At 45.0% G+C, this 20,686-nt stretch overlaps 1 protein-coding gene across 2 annotated transcripts; it reads left to right on the top strand.

The window, feature by feature from the left end:
* Positions 1–77: 77 nt before the first annotated feature.
* Positions 78–20,443, top strand: LOC5513651. 2 transcript variants are annotated; one of them, XM_032383146.2, is made up of 18 exons: positions 78–418; positions 558–1,157; positions 5,028–5,178; positions 5,512–8,167; positions 8,818–9,062; positions 13,011–13,057; positions 13,146–13,284; positions 13,460–13,534; positions 14,733–14,810; positions 15,041–15,124; positions 15,243–15,308; positions 15,582–15,661; positions 15,921–16,035; positions 16,334–16,489; positions 16,766–16,870; positions 17,164–17,292; positions 19,494–19,536; positions 19,648–20,443. In XM_032383146.2, exons 2-18 carry the CDS (start codon positions 616–618, stop codon positions 19,821–19,823), a joined length of 4,887 nt encoding a protein of 1,628 aa, XP_032239037.2. In that variant the 5' UTR covers positions 78–418; positions 558–615; the 3' UTR covers positions 19,824–20,443. The 2 variants fall into 2 exon arrangements, with proteins under 2 accessions (XP_032239037.2, XP_032239035.2); XM_032383144.2 differs by having other exon boundaries at positions 547–1,157.
* Positions 20,444–20,686: the final 243 nt, after the last annotated feature.

The raw sequence follows: 20,686 nt of genomic DNA, 5'->3' as shown, positions 1-20,686 counted from the left end.
GCAGAAATTACTAATTACTGCACAAAAGCGTACTTGAATACAATTGGCCACCGATATAGTCACGTGTCTAAGTGCAGTGTACACCGAAATAAATTGGCCATCAATCAAAGCGTGTGCTATTGACGTAGAAAAGCATAAATATTTCTCCGTACAGTAATAGGAAACCCGTGGAAATGAAACTGAGGGAGTTTCATAGAATCATGGTGAAGCCATTCTAGCATTTGGTATCCGTAAAGACTTAGTTAGACGTCAAGCAGAGTTTATCTTTTGATCTGATGGGATGTTGATACAAAGAACAGCAATGACATCTTTGTCGAGCCTCGGCGCCTAACTTGGTTGCTACCCTGTCTTGGCTAGTTCCTACATGGTCATGTCCTCTCGCGGTGCTCACGGTACAGACTGTTTCCAAGTCGAATCGGTAAGTTTTTTTCTAAAAGTTCATCGAACTTTATGGTGTTAAGTTTCAAGTTTAATTGGCATTCCTTTATGGATCTATTGCTATATGGCGTGTTTACTCAAATGCTAAATGTAATACCCTGACCGTAGTTCCTACACAGAGATGAGATCTCGAAGTTGTTCAAAGTTCGGGACAAGCGAGATGGAACTTTCTACTGTATGGAAGTGGCCACACGTAGACCGGAACATGCGGGGTCTGTCAACACTTTCGTCCAGGAAACTAAACAGAGCAATTCACAGTTTCTTCTTGGTCTCAAGTACTCCTTCCAAACTTCTTCAAAATTATACTACATCTTACAATATGTCGGTGATTCTACTTTAGAATCGTTGTGGGAGAAAGAGGGGCCTTTTGGCGAAGAAAGAGTCCGGTTTTACGCATGTGAAATATTGGTGGCGTTAGAAGAACTTCATGATAACGGCCTGAAGTACGGTAAACTAGATTTAGGGAGACTGCTAATTGATTCTACTGGTCACGTTATTGTATCAAGGCGATTTTGCGGTGAGAAATACTGGACGCGTGATGAATGCGTGTGCAATTTGCCGGGATTCCGCCGTGGTTATCCGTGTGAAAATTCCCACGATAGATTCACTGAGCGAGAAATCCGAGCAGACTTTCAGCACCTAGGCTCCGTTCTACTACAACTCTACACCAAAGAGAATTTATCTCATATCCTTCCCATGGCGAGCGTTCCAGATGATCGGTGAGTTTAATTGTTATCGTAGCAATTCTTAGTTGTTTAGACTGGGGCAATGAAGTGCCAAAGACCCTGTCAGTGTTAAGCCACTTTGTTCGGCTAAATCTCTTGCCAATATTGCGTCCTGCCATTAAACTGTTGTTTTTATGTCAAACTAGAGGTTAAGTAGGAGGTCACTTGAGTGAATAAGAACAATAAACAAGTCAAAAGCCCCGCAGTAGTCTACGGCTATAAAAGCCGTGCCGTCATGATTATACGCAGGCAACTTTTCCTGCAGCTTGTTATACTACGATGACAAATAAAAAAGATCACAGGATGGAGAAGCATGTAACACGCCATTTTTTTTTCTAGCAGTTTTGCGAAACGAAGGTAACAAATTTTGCGTTTCAAGAAAAATTGCCTCAAGTATTTAACACGGCCTTTAGATGAACGGGATATCCCCGGCGCTTACAATAGTGCAAGTGACTTGTCTCCCGAGTAAAAAGTAAGCAAGTGTCTGTACGCGCGTGTAAAAACTACACGCACTCAGTGAAGTAAGTGGGAGTTTGTACGCGCGTGTGAAAATTATACGAACTAGGTGAAGTAAGTGGGAGTTTGTACGCGCGTGTGAAAATTACACGAACTAGGTAAAGTAAGTGGGAGTTTGTACGCGCGTGTGAAAATTACACGAACTAGGTGAAGTAACTAGGAGTTTGTACGCGCGTGTGAAAATTACACGAACTAGGTGAAGTAAGTGTGAGTTTGTACGCGCGTGTGAAAATTACACGAACTAGGTGAAGTAAGTGGGAGTTTGTACGCGCGTGTGAAAATTACACGAACTAGGTGAAGTAAGTGGGAGTTTGTACGCGCGTGTGAAAATTACACGAACTAGGTGAAGTAAGTGGGAGTTTGTACGCGCGTGTGAAAATTACACGAACTAGGTAAAGTAAGTGGGAGTTTGTACGCGCGTGTGAAAATTACACGAACTAGGTGAAGTAAGTGGGAGTTTGTACGCGCGTGTGAAAATTACACGAACTAGGTGAAGTAAGTGGGAGTTTGTACGCGCGTGTGAAAATTACACGAACTAGGTGAAGTAAGTGGGAGTTTGTACGCGCGTGTGAAAATTACACGAACTACGTGAAGTAAGTGGGAGTTTGTACGCGCGTGTGAAAATTACACGAACTAGGTGAAGTAAGTGGGAGTTTGTACGCGCGTGTGAAAATTACACGAACTAGGTGAAGTAAGTGGGAGTTTGTACGCGCGTGTGAAAATTACACGAACTAGGTGAAGTAACTAGGAGTTTGTACGCGCGTGTGAAAATTACACGAACTAGGTGAAGTAACTAGGAGTTTGTACGCGCGTGTGAAAATTACACGAACTAGGAGAAGTAAGTAGGAGTTTGTACGCGCGTTTGAAAATTACACGAACTAGGAGAAGTAAGTGAGAGTTTGTACGCGCGTGTGAAAATTATACGAACTAGGTGAAGTAAGTGGGAGTTTGTACGCGCGTGTGAAAATTACACGATCTAGGTAAAGTAAGTGGGAGTTTGTACGCGCGTGTGAAAATTACACGAACTAGGTGAAGTAACTAGGAGTTTGTACGCGCGTGTGAAAATTACACGAACTAGGTGAAGTAACTAGGAGTTTGTACGCGCGTGTGAAAATTACACGAACTAGGTGAAGTAAGTGGGAGTTTGTACGCGCGTGTGAAAATTACACGAACTAGGTGAAGTAAGTGTGAGTTTGTACGCGCGTGTGAAAATTACACGAACTAGGTGAAGTAAGTGTGAGTTTGTACGCGCGTGTGAAAATTACACGAACTAGGTGAAGTAAGTGGGAGTTTGTACGCGCGTGTGAAAATTACACGAACTAGGTGAAGTAAGTGGGAGTTTGTACGCGCGTGTGAAAATTACACGAACTAGGTGAAGTAAGTGGGAGTTTGTACGCGCGTGTGAAAATTACACGAACTAGGTAAAGTAAGTGGTAGTTTGTACGCGCGTGTGAAAATTACACGAACTAGGTAAAGTAAGTGGGAGTTTGTACGCGCGTGTGAAAATTACACGAACTAGGTGAAGTAAGTGGGAGTTTGTACGCGCGTGTGAAAATTACACGAACTAGGTGAAGTAAGTGGGAGTTTGTACGCGCGTGTGAAAATTACACGAACTACGTGAAGTAAGTGGGAGTTTGTACGCGCGTGTGAAAATTACACGAACTAGGTGAAGTAAGTGGGAGTTTGTACGCGCGTGTGAAAATTACACGAACTAGGTGAAGTAAGTGGGAGTTTGTACGCGCGTGTGAAAATTACACGAACTAGGTGAAGTAACTAGGAGTTTGTACGCGCGTGTGAAAATTACACGAACTAGGTGAAGTAACTAGGAGTTTGTACGCGCGTGTGAAAATTACACGAACTAGGAGAAGTAAGTAGGAGTTTGTACGCGCGTTTGAAAATTACACGAACTAGGAGAAGTAAGTGAGAGTTTGTACGCGCGTGTGAAAATTACACGAACTAGGTGAAGTAAGTGGGAGTTTGTACGCGCGTTTGAAAATTACACGAACTACGTGAAGCAAGTGGGAGTTTGTACGCGCGTGTGAAAATTACACGAACTAGGTGAAGTAACTAGGAGTTTGTACGCGCGTGTGAAAATTACACGAACTAGGTGAAGTAAGTGGAAGTTTGTACGCGCGTGTGAAAATTACACGAACTAGGTGAAGTAAGTGGGAGTTTGTACGCGCGTGTGAAAATTACACGAACTAGGTGAAGTAAGTGGGAGTTTGTACGCGCGTGTGAAAATTACATGAACTAGGTGAAGTAAGTGGGAGTTTGTACGCGCGTGTGAAAATTACACGAACTAGGTGAAGTAACTAGGAGTTTGTACGCGCGTGTGAAAATTACACGAACTAGGTGAAGTAAGTGGGAGTTTGTACGCGCGTGGGAAAATTACACGAACTAGGAGAAGTAAGTGGGAGTTTGTACGCGCGTGGGAAAATTACACGAACTAGGTAAAGTACGCTGGAGTGCTTCGGTGTCTTAGCTTCCTTCTCCGTCTCTACTTTTATCTCGGTCTCTGCTCCTTTCACCATCTCCGCTTCCTTTTCCGTCTCCGCTTTCTTCTCCGTCTCCGCTTCCTTCTCCGTCTCCGCTTCCTTCTCCGTCTCCGCTTCCTTCTGCTTCTCCGCTTCCTTCTGCGTCTCCGCTTCCTTCTCCGTCTCCGCTTCCTTCTCCGTCTCCGCTTCCTTCTCCGTCTTTGCTTCCTTTTCCGTCTGCGCTTCCTTCTCCGTCTGCGCTTCCTTCTCTTTCCCTGCTTCCTTCTCCGTCTCCGCTTCCTTCTCCGTCTTTGCTTCCTTTTCTGTCTGCGCTTCCTTCTCCGTCTGCGCTTCCTTATCTTTCCCTGCTTCCTTCCCCGTCTCTGCTTCCTTCTCCGTCTTTTCTTCCTTTTCCGTCTGCGCTTCCTTCTCCGTCTGCGCTTCCTTTTCTGTCCCTGCTTCCTTCTCCGTCTGCGCTTCCTTCTCCGTCTGCGCTTCCTTCTCCGTCTCCGCTTCCTTCTCCGTCTCCGCTTCTATCTCCCTCTCCGCTTCCTTCTCCCTCTCCGCTTCCTTCTCCGTCTCCGCTTCCTTCTCCGTCTGCGCTTCCTTCTCCGTCTGCGCTTCCTTCTCCGTCTGCGCTTCCTTCTCCGTCTCCGCTTCCTTCTCCCTCTCCGCTTCCTTCTCCGTCTGCGCTTCCTTCTCCGTCTGCGCTTCCTTCTCCGTCCTAGTAAAAAAAAACAGCATTTAGGGAATGGAGAGCTTCCAATCCAGTGAAAAGTATTCGGGACTAACTATTTCCTGCGCTTCTTATTGCTTGGTATTGGATGTTCTAGATATTCACAGTCATGCTCTAACAGAAATATACTCTATCCAGGTTCACTCAGCTTGTTGCGCGATCCTATTACCTACCCCATTCCCTCTCGGCCATTGCGAGAGACTTGGTTACCAGGCTGTTGAAGGGCCAGTTTTACACCGTTGACCAAGTAAAGAATCACCCTTTTTTTCGGGGCGTCAGATGGCACGAGGTAAGAATCATCACGAGCTCTGGGTACGGCTAAATTCGAGACAATTATATTCACAACGCCTTTACCGTTTGGAAATTTTACGCGTAAAGTCGACATGGTCGTTATTTTGAAAAATATATGAAAAAGTCTCTGGTCAATAATTCTCGGGCGCTTTTCCATACTCTTTGGCCCATAAGGCCAGGCATTGTTTGACATGAGGTCTGTGTCGCTAATACGGAATTATTCTACTGTGTTTGGTTTACATGAGATATGTGTTGGTAATGTGTCTGGCTGCTGTTGTGACATTTGCACACTTAGGCCTCCGACTGCAAACAGACCCTATTTTTATTTCAGGTCAAATCTCGAAGACTATACCCACCTCCGGAATTTAGAAAAACAAGTGTACTACAAAACACATATACCCCCACAGCATCTGCACGATCGTACGGCACAGCCCCACAGGGCTACCATGAGCACGTCAGACCACAGGGCTACCATGAGCACGTCAGACCACAGGGGTGCCAAGAGCACGTGAGACCACAGGGGTACCAAGAGCACGTGAGACCACAGGGGTACCAAGAGCACGTCAGACCGCACCCGGTACACAGTACGTCATCAACCCCCGACCTCAGCATCTGCGCCCGCGATGACTATTCGCACAGTAGACCGCACTCCTTCCCAGACTACCCCCCTGCGTCAGGCTGGAGCTACCAGCCCTCCCTCCCTAAGAAGCATTCACAATCGCATTCCTTGACTGACTTGAGGTGCATAGACGATGATTGCAACTCTGGATGTCGAGGATTTGGTCGATCAAGAACGCTTCCCCTGTCGGAGCTTCCGCCGCATGACCAAATGAACGACCTCCATAGACGCCCTAGTGACTCTTCTGATTACAACTTCCGGTATCACCCACAGGATTCCCGAGCGGAAGTGGGCCACGGGTTATTGCGTGACAGGCATCACAGAATAGATGCGCGATGTGTTTACGACCGAAGTCCGGAATACGTGGACAATCACGAGTTCCGAGATTATAACCAACCGAGACTCGAGGCCAGTTCGGTAACTAGTCGGCCAGCTCGCATGTTACTCGGGAATCGCTCGATTAGCTTCCACACTGATCACCATATGCACAGACGCGAAGACAGTCAGCGGTATTTTATGGAAATCCCACCATCTTTACATCGGGCACGATCGTGTTCCGAGCTTGACCGAGTCGAGCCTGAGCCGATTGCCTATCGAACCAACGAAATAATATCGACTGATATTAACAGAAGGAGCTCGTACGCTGACCAGTTGCAGAGCCCGCGATTCCAGAGGAAAGAGCGACCACTTGCTCATGTTCCTATCCCGAGTTTCGAGGAATTCAAGCGTAGAAAATCCGAGGTCCAGAATACAAATGAGCTATCGGCTCAAAACACGGAACAAGCGCGAAAATACTCAAATGTGCCGACCATGGCCCCACGGACAGAAAACCACAAATATGGTGACAGGATGACGTCATCAGTGTCGTCATCAGATGAAGGGCGCAGATACGTCGCTAAGAGTGACGTCATCCACAATCTGCTGCTGAAGTACGGCTTGTATGATCGAAAAGAAAATGGGAAGGAAATAACATCTAAATGGGCGCTTAACAACGATACAGGCGCAAGCGAAGAGAAGAAGGGGAGAATACGGCGGTCCGGGTACCCCTCCATATCACGTGACACGAGAGATATAGGCGGTGTACCTAGTGAGGGGGTTATAGGAAGTGCGAGGAGTCCTAGGGCACCGGCAATAAGGATACGCATTAATAGTCCGCCTCTTGCGTACAAGGAATTGATCGCAATACCCCATACGAACAACAGTAATCAAACCAAGAACGCTAGTCATTCAAGCAAACTCTCTAATTCAAGTAAAGACAGTAGTAAAACAACAAACAACGCGATTCATTCAAACGAACTCGCTCATTCAAGTAAAGACAGTAGTAATACAAGAAAGAACGCGAGGAACGCAAACGAGTTCCTCGAGTCGAGTAATGACAGTATTAATTCACAAAAGTGCACGGGCGACAGAAGCGATAAAAAAGAAAAGAATGACGTGACAGGTGAACCCTCACCAGGCCCCTCAACACGCCTACCTTTATCACACGTGACCGATTATAATAATAACAAAGTGAGCGAGAAAAAATGCAGCATTTCTCAGAATACAAACACAGTAGAACGGGAACAGGACGCCGAAGTGATGTCTGCATTTGAGAACTCTCCCAGTCCCGATGGCAAAGTCGACGAGACTAGAATCAGCGTATCAGAGCCGGGTAGTCCTTATCCGCAAAGAAACGCTAAGTTGTCAGCGGTAAGTGACTTCTACAGGCCTGTGACACCTATAAAGCGGTCGCCTTCTACAAGCTCGGTGAATAGCGAAGGTGAATGTAAAAGCAGTGAGACCGAGCGTAAGAGCTCGGGGTTCAACGTCGCTTCCAAAGCGCTTTGGAGTGCGGCAAAGTTCAAACTGCGCCTTGGTAGATCGCCAACGAATTCTCCAAAACTCTCGCTCAAGTCTAAGGAAGAGGGCGTGACAACAACGAATGACATCGCATTTGATGGTGATAGCCTGCGTAATAACGAGACCTTCCACCAAAATGGCGAGAATGTTAGGCCTCGAATAGGTAAAAAAGCTTCATGGGTGAGCATGCAGTCTCACCTGTCAGCGGATGATGCTACCAAAGTACGACGGCCATCCGCTGACTCGAATGTATCGCATGGTCAGCTGCGTAAGACAGGGGTTCACACAAGCCTTCTCAGCATTGCTAGCAGCGTCTACTCCACCGACACTGAACACGACGACTCTGCGTACGGGCTAAGTGACGGGGACGCTGTGGACGCAGCGACTCCGCGTAACAAGAGGCGCTGGGACAGTTTCCATAGTAATGTCAGTGCTGATAGTGGCTCCGCCCACATGTTCGATTTCGATACGGATTCTGTGATAACAGAGTACGACGAGGAAGCTGTCTTTGAAGATGCCAAGTCGACAGGTAAGCGAAATATTTGCTGAGACCAAGAGGTTTAAACCTTCTTGCTGAGACGATGATATTTGAGAATGGAATTCGTGAAAACCTAAGCTCAATTAGCTTAACCATGACTTGTAGCTCCATAGTTTAAGAGGGTTAATAATCATGGCTTGTAGCTCCCTGTAGGTGAGAAGGCACTAGGGGGTCGACCTACCCGCAAAAATATTGTAGCATTTTAACGTTGTAAGTGGAACTCAATGTCAATGTTTTCAAGATTTAACAGGAACATCGTGTGTCCTCTACAAAGTAATGCGTCGTCTGCATATGCCTTGCGTGTTTAAGCCACCAAAACAGGTTGGGTAAAATGTATGGTTTTACCGTCACAATAAACTCATTAGCTTATACAAACAACTGTGGGGGCTTAATTTTATTTTGGATCTGTTTGGCGCGACTCACTACAGTCGTTCTTGCGGTGTAAGGATTTTTGAGCGAAATGCGAAGTTTGGAATAAATTAAACCCATCTCTTATTTATGGATGTCTCCATCTATATTCTTGTATTCCATCAAAAAAATAGTGAAGGTGTGTCTCCATACGTAAATATCAAGATGTTTTTCAACATTGGACTGGACCTTTTGATCTTTTGATTTTTTATTTTTGCCGTTTTTCTCGTTAGACGATACTCAGGCAAGGCCTGACGTTGAAATAGAGCGCACGGACAGTGGTGTAGGCGGAGACCTGGGACCTGACCCTCGGCCCAAGCCCCAGAGCTGGGAGGACATTGTGGAGAAAAGTTCCAAGCGCTGGAGCGTGGTTGCAGTGAGCGCCAAACACTGGCAGGAAGTGGCCAGGAAGAAGAAGAAGGAAAAGGAGCAGAATAAGAAGCACAAGAATGTAGCATCCGTCATCACAGAAAATATGGTAATATTTGTTTCCTTTGATTTGGTGTCATTTCTTATTTCTTGGGACGGACATCGGATAATAAAGAGGATGTCTGTTATTACCGATTCATAGTCCAGTTTGAATAAGCTTGAAGGGGTTGGCACATACTCCATATTAATCTGCTAATAGAACCTCAGCTTTAGATAAAAGTACAGTCATGTGTCACCCGACCGCTCAAATAGGGGTTGGATAGTGTAAGTGGGTGGGATACCAGTCCAATAGAGGGGTAGATAGTGTAAGTGGGTGGGATACCAGTCCAATAGAGGGGTAGATAGTGTAAGTGGGTGGGATACCAGTCCAACAGAGGGGTAGATAGTGTAAGTGGATGGGATGCCAGTCCAACAGAGGGGTGGATAGTGTAAGTGGGTGGGATACCAGTCCAATAGGGGGGTGGATAGTGTAAGTGGATGGGATACCAGTCTAGTAGAGGGGTGGATAGTGTAAGTGGGTGGGATACCAGTCTAGTAGAGGGGTGGATAGTGTAAGTGGGTGGGATACCAGTCCAATAGAGGGGTAGATAGTGTAAGTGGGTGGGATACCAGTCCAATAGAGGGGTGGATAGTGTAAGTGGGTGGGATACCAGTCCAATAAAGGGGCGAGTAGTGTAAGTGGGTGGGATACCAGTCCAACAGAGGGGTGGATAGTGTAAGTGGATGGGATACCAGTCCAATAGAGGGGTGAGTAGTGTAAGTGGGTGGGATACCAGTCCAATAGAGGGGTGAGTAGTGTAAGTGGGTGGGATACCAGTCCAACAGAGGGGTGGATAGTGTAAGTGGGTGGTATACCAGTCCAATAAAGGGGTGAGTAGTGTAAGTGGGTGGTATACCAGTCCAATAGAGGGGTGGATAGTGTAAGTGGGTGGGATACCAGTCCAATAGAGGGGTGAGTAGTGTAAGTGGGTGGGATACCAGTCCAATAGAGGGGTGGATAGTGTAAGTGGATGGGATACCAGTCCAACAGAGGGGTAGATAGTGTAAGTGGGTGGGATACCAGTCCAATAGAGGGGTGAGTAGTGTAAGTGGGTGGGATACCAGTCCAATAGAGGGGTGGATAGTGTAAGTGGGTGGGATACCAGTCCAACAGAGGGGTGGATAGTGTAAGTGGGTGGTATACCAGTCCAATAGAGGGGTGAGTAGTGTAAGTGGGTGGTATACCAGTCCAACAGAGGGGTGGATAGTGTAAGTGGGTGGGATACCAGTCCAATAGAGGGGTGAGTAATGTAAGTGGGTGGGATACCAGTCCAATAGAGGGGTGAGTAGTGTAAGTGGTTGGGATACCAGTCCAACAGAGGGGTGAGTAGTGTAAGTGGGTGGGATACCAGTCCAATAGAGGGGTGGATAGTGTAAGTGGGTGGGATACCAGTCCAACAGAGGGGTGGATAGTGTAAGTGGGTGGTATACCAGTCCAATAGAGGGGTGAGTAGTGTAAGTGGGTGGGATACCAGTCCAACAGAGGGGTGGATAGTGTAAGTGGGTGGGATACCAGTCCAACAGAGGGGTGAGTAGTGTAAGTGGGTGGGATACCAGTCCAATAGAGGGGTGGATAGTGTAAGTGGGTGGGATACTAGTCCAATAGAGGGGTGGATAGTGTAAGTGGGTGGGATACCAGTCCATTAGATGGGTGCGTATTGTAAGTGGGTGGGATAACAGTCCAATAGAGGGGTGGATAGTGTAAGTGGGTGGGATACCTGTCCAATAAAGGGGTGGATAGTGTAAGTGGATGGGATACCAGTCCAACAGAGGGGTGAGTAGTGTAAGTGGGTGGTATACCAGTCCAACAGAGGGGTGGATAGTGTAAGTGGGTGGGATACCAGTCCAATAGAGGGGTGAGTAGTGTAAGTGGGTGGGATACCAGTCCAATAGAGGGGTGAGTAGTGTAAGTGGGTGGGATACCAGTCCAACAGAGGGGTGGATAGTGTAAGTGGGTGGGATACCAGTCCAATAGAGGGGTGAGTAGTGTAAGTGGGTGGGATACCAGTCCAATAGAGGGGTGAGTAGTGTAAGTGGGTGGGATACCAGTCCAACAGAGGGGTGAGTAGTGTAAGTGGGTGGGATACCAGTCCAATAGAGGGGTGGATAGTGTAAGTGGGTGGGATACCAGTCCAACAGAGGGGTGGATAGTGTAAGTGGGTGGTATACCAGTCCAATAGAGGGGTGAGTAGTGTAAGTGGGTGGGATACCAGTCCAACAGAGGGGTGGATAGTGTAAGTGGGTGGGATACCAGTCCAACAGAGGGGTGAGTAGTGTAAGTGGGTGGGATACCAGTCCAATAGAGGGGTGGATAGTGTAAGTGGGTGGGATACTAGTCCAATAGAGGGGTGGATAGTGTAAGTGGGTGGGATACCAGTCCATTAGATGGGTGCGTATTGTAAGTGGGTGGGATACCAGTCCAATAGAGGGGTGGATAGTGTAAGTGGGTGGGATACCTGTCCAATAAAGGGGTGGATAGTGTAAGTGGATGGGATACCAGTCCAACAGAGGGGTGAGTAGTGTAAGTGGGTGGTATACCAGTCCAACAGAGGGGTGGATAGTGTAAGTGGGTGGGACACCAGTCTAGTAGAGGGGTGGATAGTGTAAGTGGGTGGGATACCAGTCCAACAGAGGGGTCGATAGTGTAAGTGGATGGGATACCACTCTAGTAGAGGGGTCGATAGTGTAAGTGGGTGGGACACCAGTCTAGTAGAGGGGTGGATAGTGTAAGTGGGTGGGATACCAGTCCAACAGAGGGGTGGATAGTGTAAGTGGGTGGGACACACTGATCTATCTATAGGCTTCAAATGTATAATTGGAAGGCTATTACTATTAAATACATCCATCAGCTTTGGCTGTGATACTAACCTGTTATTCTTTTTAACTTGTGAATGCTTGCAAAGCATTTACGAGGTATTGGAGGGACTTCTGTGTCACTCTATCGTCGGATGATCGATCGATTTGTGGTCTTTTTGTGCTTTAGCAACACAGCAATCCTTAGATCATAAATATACTTCCGGTGTTCAACCTCCGGTTAAAGCCTAATACTATAAAAGGACAATGTTATCGACCTGTGACCGCTACGGTCTTTCTTTAGTATGACAGTAAAGTATATATAACCTAGTTTCTTCAGAAAAGTATTCCATGTGGGTTGAGCGTGCGCTTGCGCCTTTGTCACTGACGTCAATCGGTCTTCTACGGTTAGTTTGCAAAATGGTAGCAAAACTTTCAATTCTCTTTGTTTTAGTACATGCCGAATTGCGTCTCTGGGTTTTTGCTGGGTTTTTTAAATCCGAAAAACACACAGGGAAAAGCCTGTGTTAGCGTGGTCTTTGTTTGAAGGGTAAAAAAGCCTCTGTTAGAAGGACAAAATAGAAGAGGATAGATTTCCACAAATTTATTTTTTACAGTTCTTCCCGATAAACTAAATATCAAAAAAACTCGTACAAACACATGGCCCTCGCTTGTTCATCGAATATATATATATTGCGCCTTTCTAGAATGTTAACATGCATGCAAAAACTTATTGTATGACAGTAGCGTGATCAATTATTGCGGGTATTTTATTTTGTTTCCGGAAAGAATATGCTGGAATTTGACATGCTAACAAAAACATTTCGAACGGTACGATACCAATAGTTTAAAACTAATTTTAGTAACAAGCTCATTCGGTTGGTCTAGCGGTGCGGACACCTAACTCCAAACCCAGCGACCCAGGTGCGATTCCCACTGATAGCGCTATTTTTTTTTTCTGTTTTTTTTTTTTTAATAATAATGATAATTAATGACATCGAAAAGAAAAAAGGTAAAAGGACATTTTTATGTACTCTCAGCATCTTGGATGTGTTCATGCTTATTCAGTATCCTGTATATATTTTATGCACACAAGAAAATAACTAGAAAAATAAATTTGCATTCACGAGTTCGCTCACAGAGCCTTTGATTTTCTATTCTGCAGGTTGAGTGTCCGAATTGTTTGAAGCTCTTTGTCCCTAACAATCATGTGTAAGTGATAGTTTCTTCTCCCGGGTAGTCTCGGCCACCCGTTATGTTCTAGCAGCCTTTTGTTGAGTTTCGTTTTGAATGATTTTAGTGTCACGGCAAAAGAACGCGCTACGTCAGTTCATATCTGCCCCAAGTGCATAGAGAGAAGGACGGAGAGAAAAGAAGCCATCATTGAACTGGTCCAGACTGAAATCAACTATGGAAACGATCTGCAAATATTGAAAGAGGTATAACCAAATTCAATCATTTCCATGAGACCAAGCTCAACCATTCCCATGAAACTTTGTTGTCATTTATCTTGAACAGTATGCTGTTTCTTCGAGTGCAATTAGCGGTACTTTCTGGAGGTTTCGTGTCTCTCATAGCAGACGTTTCCTAGTAACCGTGCCCTTTGTGTTCTAGGAGTTCTATAGCCCGATGCAGTCGGGAGGTATCCTTATACCAGAGCATCTCGCCGCCATCTTTCTCAACCTTCAGGTTTGTAACGACTGTCTTCGTCTCGCAAACCTACAATCGGCGAATTAAATGGTTTATAAAATGATTTCTTAATCAGTTATATACTCAATATGCTATTTTTTCAAATGAAAACACAAAAATTCCCCCCTCCCCTATTCAATGTTGAGGACTTAGGTCGCAGGTGTCAGACAACAACATTGAAAGGGGGGAAGGGGTTCCTAGGAAAGGGGGGTGGGGTACAAAGGAGTTATACTAGAAATATGACGTGAACACGTGGGAAGCGTTTTCCACTAAAAAAATATATCAACATTTAATTCGCCTATTGTAGCTCAAGATTAGATTTCACTATAAAAGGATTTAGTTAGATGAACGGTGTGCATGCCAAATGCACGTCAATAGGCCATTCCAGCTATAATCACACGTGCGCACTCGACATGGAAACCTACTACAACTACCATCATGCAACGCGCGCTTCGTATGGTGTAAGCTTAAAAAGCGCGCGGTGCATTCTGGTAGTTGAGGTAGGTTTCGTTAGTAATGCGCGCACAGGCTTACTGTTTGAATGGCCAATTCGCTTAATTCCGTGTAATATCCTTATGCCAAATGCACGGCAATTCGCTTAATTCCGTGTATTGTCCTTTTGCCAAATGCACGGCAATTCGCTTAATTCCGTGTATTGTCCTTATGCCAAATGCACGGCAATTCCCTTAATTCCGTGTATTGTCCTTTTGCCAAATGCACGGCAATTCACTTAATTCCGTCAATTGCCCTTTATGCAAAATGCACGGCAATTCGCTTAATTCCGTGTATTGTCCTTTTGCCAAATGCACGGCAGATCGCTTAATTCCGTATATTGTCCGTTTGCCAAATGCACGGCAATTCGCTTAATTCCGGGTATTGTCCGTTTGCCAAATGCACGGCAATTCGCTTAATTCCGGGAATTGTCCCTTTGGCAAATGCACGGCAGTTCGCTTAATTCCGTGTATTGTCCTTTTGCCAAATGTACGGCAGATCGCTTAATTCCGTGTATTGTCCGTTTGCCAAATGCACGGCAATTCGCTTAATTCCGGGTATTGTCCGTTTGCCAAATGCACGGCAATTCGCTTAATTCCGGGTATTGTCCGTTTGCCAAATGCACGGCAATTTGCTTAATTCCGTGTATTGTCCGTTTGGCAAATGCACGGCAATTCGCTTAATTCCGGGTATTGTTTTCCGACAGGAGCTGGTCGAGGTCAATAGCAAGTTTTCCTCGCGTTTGCAGCATAGTTTAGAGGAGTCCGTCGCGAAGGGTGACGCGGTGAGTGCTGCTCCTGATGATGATGATGATGATGGCAATGATTATGGTGGTAGTGATGACAGTATTAATTATGGTGATGATGGTGGTGGTGTTGATAATGATACATGATGGAAGTAATTATGATTGTGATGTGGATATTGTCAATGATAAGAGGTTTGTCAAATATTAAGATGATGAAAAAGGTAGGTAATATTCATGAAGTTTTTATGAATCTATTGTCAATGTTGTAGGAGTTCTGTCAAGTGAATATCGGAAGCGTGTTTCTAGAGAACGTTGACTTCTTTCAGTCATACAAGATTTATTGCTCCAAGCAGGTATGACCGCCATCTGTATCTTTACTTACACTCGTTTTCAGTAACACGGGCACCCTTTGCCTTTTGTTTACAAGTCACAACTGTTTTGGTGGACGTCAATGGGTTGCCTTTTTTGCAGAACGCTGCGTCTGCGCTACTAGAATCGCTGCAGAAGAAAAACGAACTACTGAAGATCTTCCTCAATGTAAGATCTGAGGTGTCTCTTGTAAGGCGTTCAGTGTCTCTCTTGGCTATAAGCCCTTGTGTGTGTCTTTCTTGGCTATAAGCCCTTATGCGTGTCTCTTTTGGCTGTGCAGCCTTGATAGTTGTGTGGTTTAAGACTATAAAGCTAAACATTCTGAACAATGTGTATATCATCATTGCTGGCACGCTGAATCTCCACGCAAACCACAACTTCATAATTACGTGATTTGTAGCTTGTTTTTTTTATTATTTTAACGCAAACTGTTATTTGTAGGTGACATGTCGGGAGAATCCCAAGTGCCGAAAGATGGACCTCACTTCATTTCTTCTTGCTCCAGTGCAGAGGATAATGAAGTACGTACAGCAAATATTTATTACAATGTGTAGTTGCCGAGAGGTCAGGGTGTTGTTGATGATGATAGTGATGTTGAGGATGATTACACTGCACCCAAACTTACTACGTCATTAAAACACCTCAGGTCACGCGGTATCACTTCACATAGTATCTTGTGCCATGGTACCCACTGGACGGAGAAGCTTGTGTTACGTCACATAATGATGTCATATCGCAGTGAATGACACACCTCTGATCTAAAATAAGTTTTTTCGTCAGATACCCGCTGCTTCTCAGCAGAATACGTAAGTCGACTCCGCGAGGTAATGCTGACCGCGAGAAGCTGATGGTCGCCCAGCGACGGATAGAAGATCAGCTCAACAGGATCAACTCGGTAGGGTGAGCCTCGGGAAAACACAGCACGTAGTGGCATGTAGGCATACTTGATGTCAATCACCCTCTATGTCAATCACCCTGTATCTCAATCACCCTGTATGTCAATTAACCTGTATGTCAGTTACCCTGTATATAAATCAATCTCTATTTCGAACACCCTGATGTGACAATCACCCTGGTGCGTCAATCACCTGGTATATCAATCATCTTATATGTCAATCACCCTGATGTGTCAATCACCTGGTATGTCAATCACAATGTATGCCAATCACCCTGGTGCTTTGACCTCTCTCCAGTTGAACTCTGCTGTGGAATCCAAGCGGCGGTACAGGGGCAGCGGCCACCTGGGCAGGTCCGACTCGCTGGACAAACTACAGATGAAGAAAATGGCAAGTGACATCTTACACTGGAGTATGACCGAGATGCAGCTACTGATGCACGGGGTCTTCGAGGTGAGAGCCCCCCTTCCCCCATACAATTACCCCCTTGTTATATCAAGGGCGGACACACTTAGCAACGACGACGGTAGAATGATTGACAAGCGCAGAGCCCCCCGGTGTATGAGCCTGGCCCTTGTTTAATGTCCCTTATAATAGCAGACATACGACCAAACAACAACAACAAATGGTGCGTTAATTTGTGTTCACTAATCTGACGGTTTTCAGCAATATACCCATATAATGATATATGGGTCATCATATCATATTAATCAATACGGACCTTGTTAGGTTACTATACAAGAGTTCGCCTCCTCGGCTGCTTGGAGCAAGCGTAATTCTCGTAGCAAGTCGCTGGACGTGTTCATGCTCTTCTGCATTCGGGGGAACGTGGAGGTGAGTGACACATCTGTGGTAACGCGTGACATAATAAGGAAATAATAATGGCGATAGGGATAACCAACAACAGCAACATCAAAGAAGACAGTAAACTGAAGAACCGCTTCGAGGTAATTTACCGTAACTGGTTACCTAATTGGTGATGCATGCTATATTTATTAAGCAATGATTTTATGGAAACCACAGAAACGCCATTGACGCAGCGAGAGAACTCTCCACATAAAATAATGCTTTCTCCCCACCACCCCCACCCCCTCGTGGTTTGTTTTGACCCGCCTTTCTTGTTGTAGCACGTGACCATTGACTCGGATGATGAAGGCCTATGCGAGGATCCATTGTTTCCTTGTGAGACCGAGGCGACGGACGCTGCGCTGGTTATGCTAAGGAAGAAAATCAATGGAAAATACACACTTTACAGGGTAAGACAACACACGTTACAGGGTTAGACAACACACCTTATAGGGTAAGACATCACACTTTACAGGGTAAGACAACACACGCTACAGGGTAAGACAACACACGTTACAGGGTTAGACAACACACGTTACAAGGTAAGACAACACACGTTACAGGGTTAGACAACACACCTTATAGGGTAAGACATCACACGTTACAGGGTAAGACAACACACGTTACAGGGTAAGACAACACACGTTACACGGTTAGACAACACACGTTACAGGGTAAGACAACACACGTTACAGGGTAAGACATCACACGTTACAGGGTAAGACAACACACGTTACAGGGTAAGCCTAACACATGTTACAGGGTAACACAACACACGCTACAGGGTAAGACAACACACGTTACAGGGTAAGACAACACACGTTACAGGGTAAGACAACACACGTTACAGGGTAAGACAACACACGTTACAGGGTAAGCCTAACACATGTTACAGGGTTAGACAACACACGTTACAGGGTAAGTCTAACACATGTTACAGGGTAAGTGTAACACACGTTACAGGGTAAGTCTAACACACGTTACAGGGTAAGACAACATACGCTACAGGGTAAAACAACACACGTTACAGGGTTAGACAACACACGTTACAGGGTAAGACAACACACGTTACAGGGTAAGACAACACACGTTACAGGGTTAGACAACACACGTTACAGGGTTAGACAACACACGTTACAGGGTAAGACAACACACGTTATAGGGTAAGTCTAACACATGTTACAGGGTAAGACAACACACGTTACAGGGTAAGACAACACACGTTACAGGGTTAGACAACACACGTTACAGGGTTAGACAACACACGTTACAGGGTAAGACAACACACGTTATAGGGTAAGTCTAACACATGTTACAGGGTAAGACAACACACGTTACAGGGTAAGACAACACACGTTATAGGGTAAGTCTAACACATGTTACAGGGTAAGACAACACACGTTACAGGATAAGTCTAACACATGTTACAGGGTAAGTGTAACACATGTTACAGGGTAAGACAACACACGTTACAGGGTTAGACAACACACGTTACAGGGTAAGTCTAACACATGTTACAGGGTAAGACAACACACGTTACAGGGTAACACAACACACGTTACAGGGTGAGACAACACACGTTACAGGGTAACACAACACACGTTACAGGGTTAGACAACACACGTTACACGGTTAGACAACACACGTTACACGGTTAGACAACACACGTTACAAGGTAAGACAACACACGTTACACGGTTAGACAACACACGTTACAAGGTAAGACAACACACGTTACAGGGTAAGACAACACACGTTACACGGTTAGACAACACACGTCACACGGTTAGACAACACACGTTACAAGGTAAGACAACACACGTTACACGGTTAGACAACACACGTTACACGGTTAGACAACACACGTTACAAGGTAAGACAACACACGTTACAGGGTAAGACAACACACGTTACAGGGTAAGTCTAACACATGTTACAGGGTAAGTGTAACACATGTTACAGGGTAAGACAACACACGTTACAGGGTTAGACAACACACGTTACAGGGTAAGACAACACACGTTACAGGGTAAGTCTAACACATGTTACAGGGTAAGTGTAACACACGTTACAGGGTAAGTCTAACACATGTTACAGGGTAAGACAACACACGTTACAGGATAAGTCTAACACATGTTACAGGGTAAGTGTAACACATGTTACAGGGTAAGACAACACACGTTACAGGGTTAGACAACACACGTTACAGGGTAAGTCTAACACATGTTACAGGGTAAGACAACACACGTTACAGGGTAACACAACACACGTTACAGGGTGAGACAACACACGTTACAGGGTAACACAACACACGTTACAGGGTTAGACAACACACGCTACAGGGTAAGACAACACACGTTATAGGGTAAGACAACACACGTTACAGGATAAGTCTAACACATGTTACAGGGTAAGTCTAACACACGTTACAGGGTAAGACAACACACTTCATTCACACATTCTATAGGGCAATACGACTCATCACAACCCCCGACAACAATGCCGATATAATCTATGACTTCCCTAACAACAATGCCTATATAATTTATGACTTCCCTAACAGCAATGCCGATATAATCTATAACCCATGACTTTTGTTGATCCTTAACAGGAACCACTGTTTCTTGATACTTGTGTTGTTATCAACAATGACGGTAAGTAGAATTAGATAATATGAAGTATATCTTCGTTTTCAATTCAGAGACTCAATATTTCAAGCCTTCTTTCTCTTGTTAGTAAAACAATGTTTTGTTCTGTTTACAAAGAGCGTAAGGATTCATTTGAGCTGCTCAAGATGGGACTCGAGACATATATCTTCAGGGCGTCGACAAGTCGAGAAAACAGACGATGGCTAAAGTACTTGCGGATCCAGGCGAAAGACCTCGGGTCATGGAGGCGGCGGAGGAATGGTCTTCCTAACATCATGATCAAGACGATCTAAATCAAATCCATCTAGAATATGATTTAGGTCATGGTGGGGGAAAGCGTAGACATGAATAATGTCTGGTGTTTACGATTTTTCAATAACAAATGGCGTTTTTAGGGGGAGAGGGCACGTCCCTTCTGCGCCAATCTCCTCTAGTTACCAGGTCTAGTTACCAGGGCCGCTTGGGCTCTCGGCCCTGCCCATCATTCAAAGTAACAGCGTGGTGCCTGTGGTTCTTTTGCAGACTCTATGTTAATAAAAAAGTGAAAAAGAAAAAGAAAAACATGGTGCAAATGTCGACGTGCGGGGATAGGGTTAATACAAATGCCGAATTTTTTATATAAATCTGTTTATATGGTATAACAATGAATATTTTAAGAGTGCAATGCATCATGGTTAAGATAGGCCCTTGATAAATCAAGGTCTTCACCTCAATGAAAACATTATGGTTTTTTGTAACATCAACTTATTTGAAGACTGCGGGCAGTCTATAAATAGAAATACTAAAATATATTTCTGGAGTTGTTAAATATACTTACATTATTTAAAAGTAATCGTAAATTCTTAGGTGAAGACTGATTGTGATACCATGCTTCCTTGTTAAAACCTCAAATAAATTTGCATCGGAAAAACAATGCATGGAGTATTGCCTTATGGATATAAAAACCATGCATGAAGCATTGGCTTATGTGTATAAACCATGCATGAAGCCTGCCTTATGGGTATAAACCATGCATGGAGCATTGCCTTATGGGTATAAACCATGCATGGAGCATTGCCTTATGGGTATAAACCATGCATGGAGCATTGCCTTATGGGTATAAACCATGCATGGAGCATTGCCTTATGGGTATAAACCATGCATGGAGCATTGCCTT

Source organism: Nematostella vectensis, chromosome 2 (genome assembly GCF_932526225.1).
Source record: "Nematostella vectensis chromosome 2, jaNemVect1.1, whole genome shotgun sequence".
NCBI lineage: Eukaryota > Metazoa > Cnidaria > Anthozoa > Actiniaria > Edwardsiidae > Nematostella > Nematostella vectensis.
The sequence above is the reverse complement of the archived record's forward strand: the minus strand, read 5'-3'. Positions and strand labels throughout refer to the sequence as shown.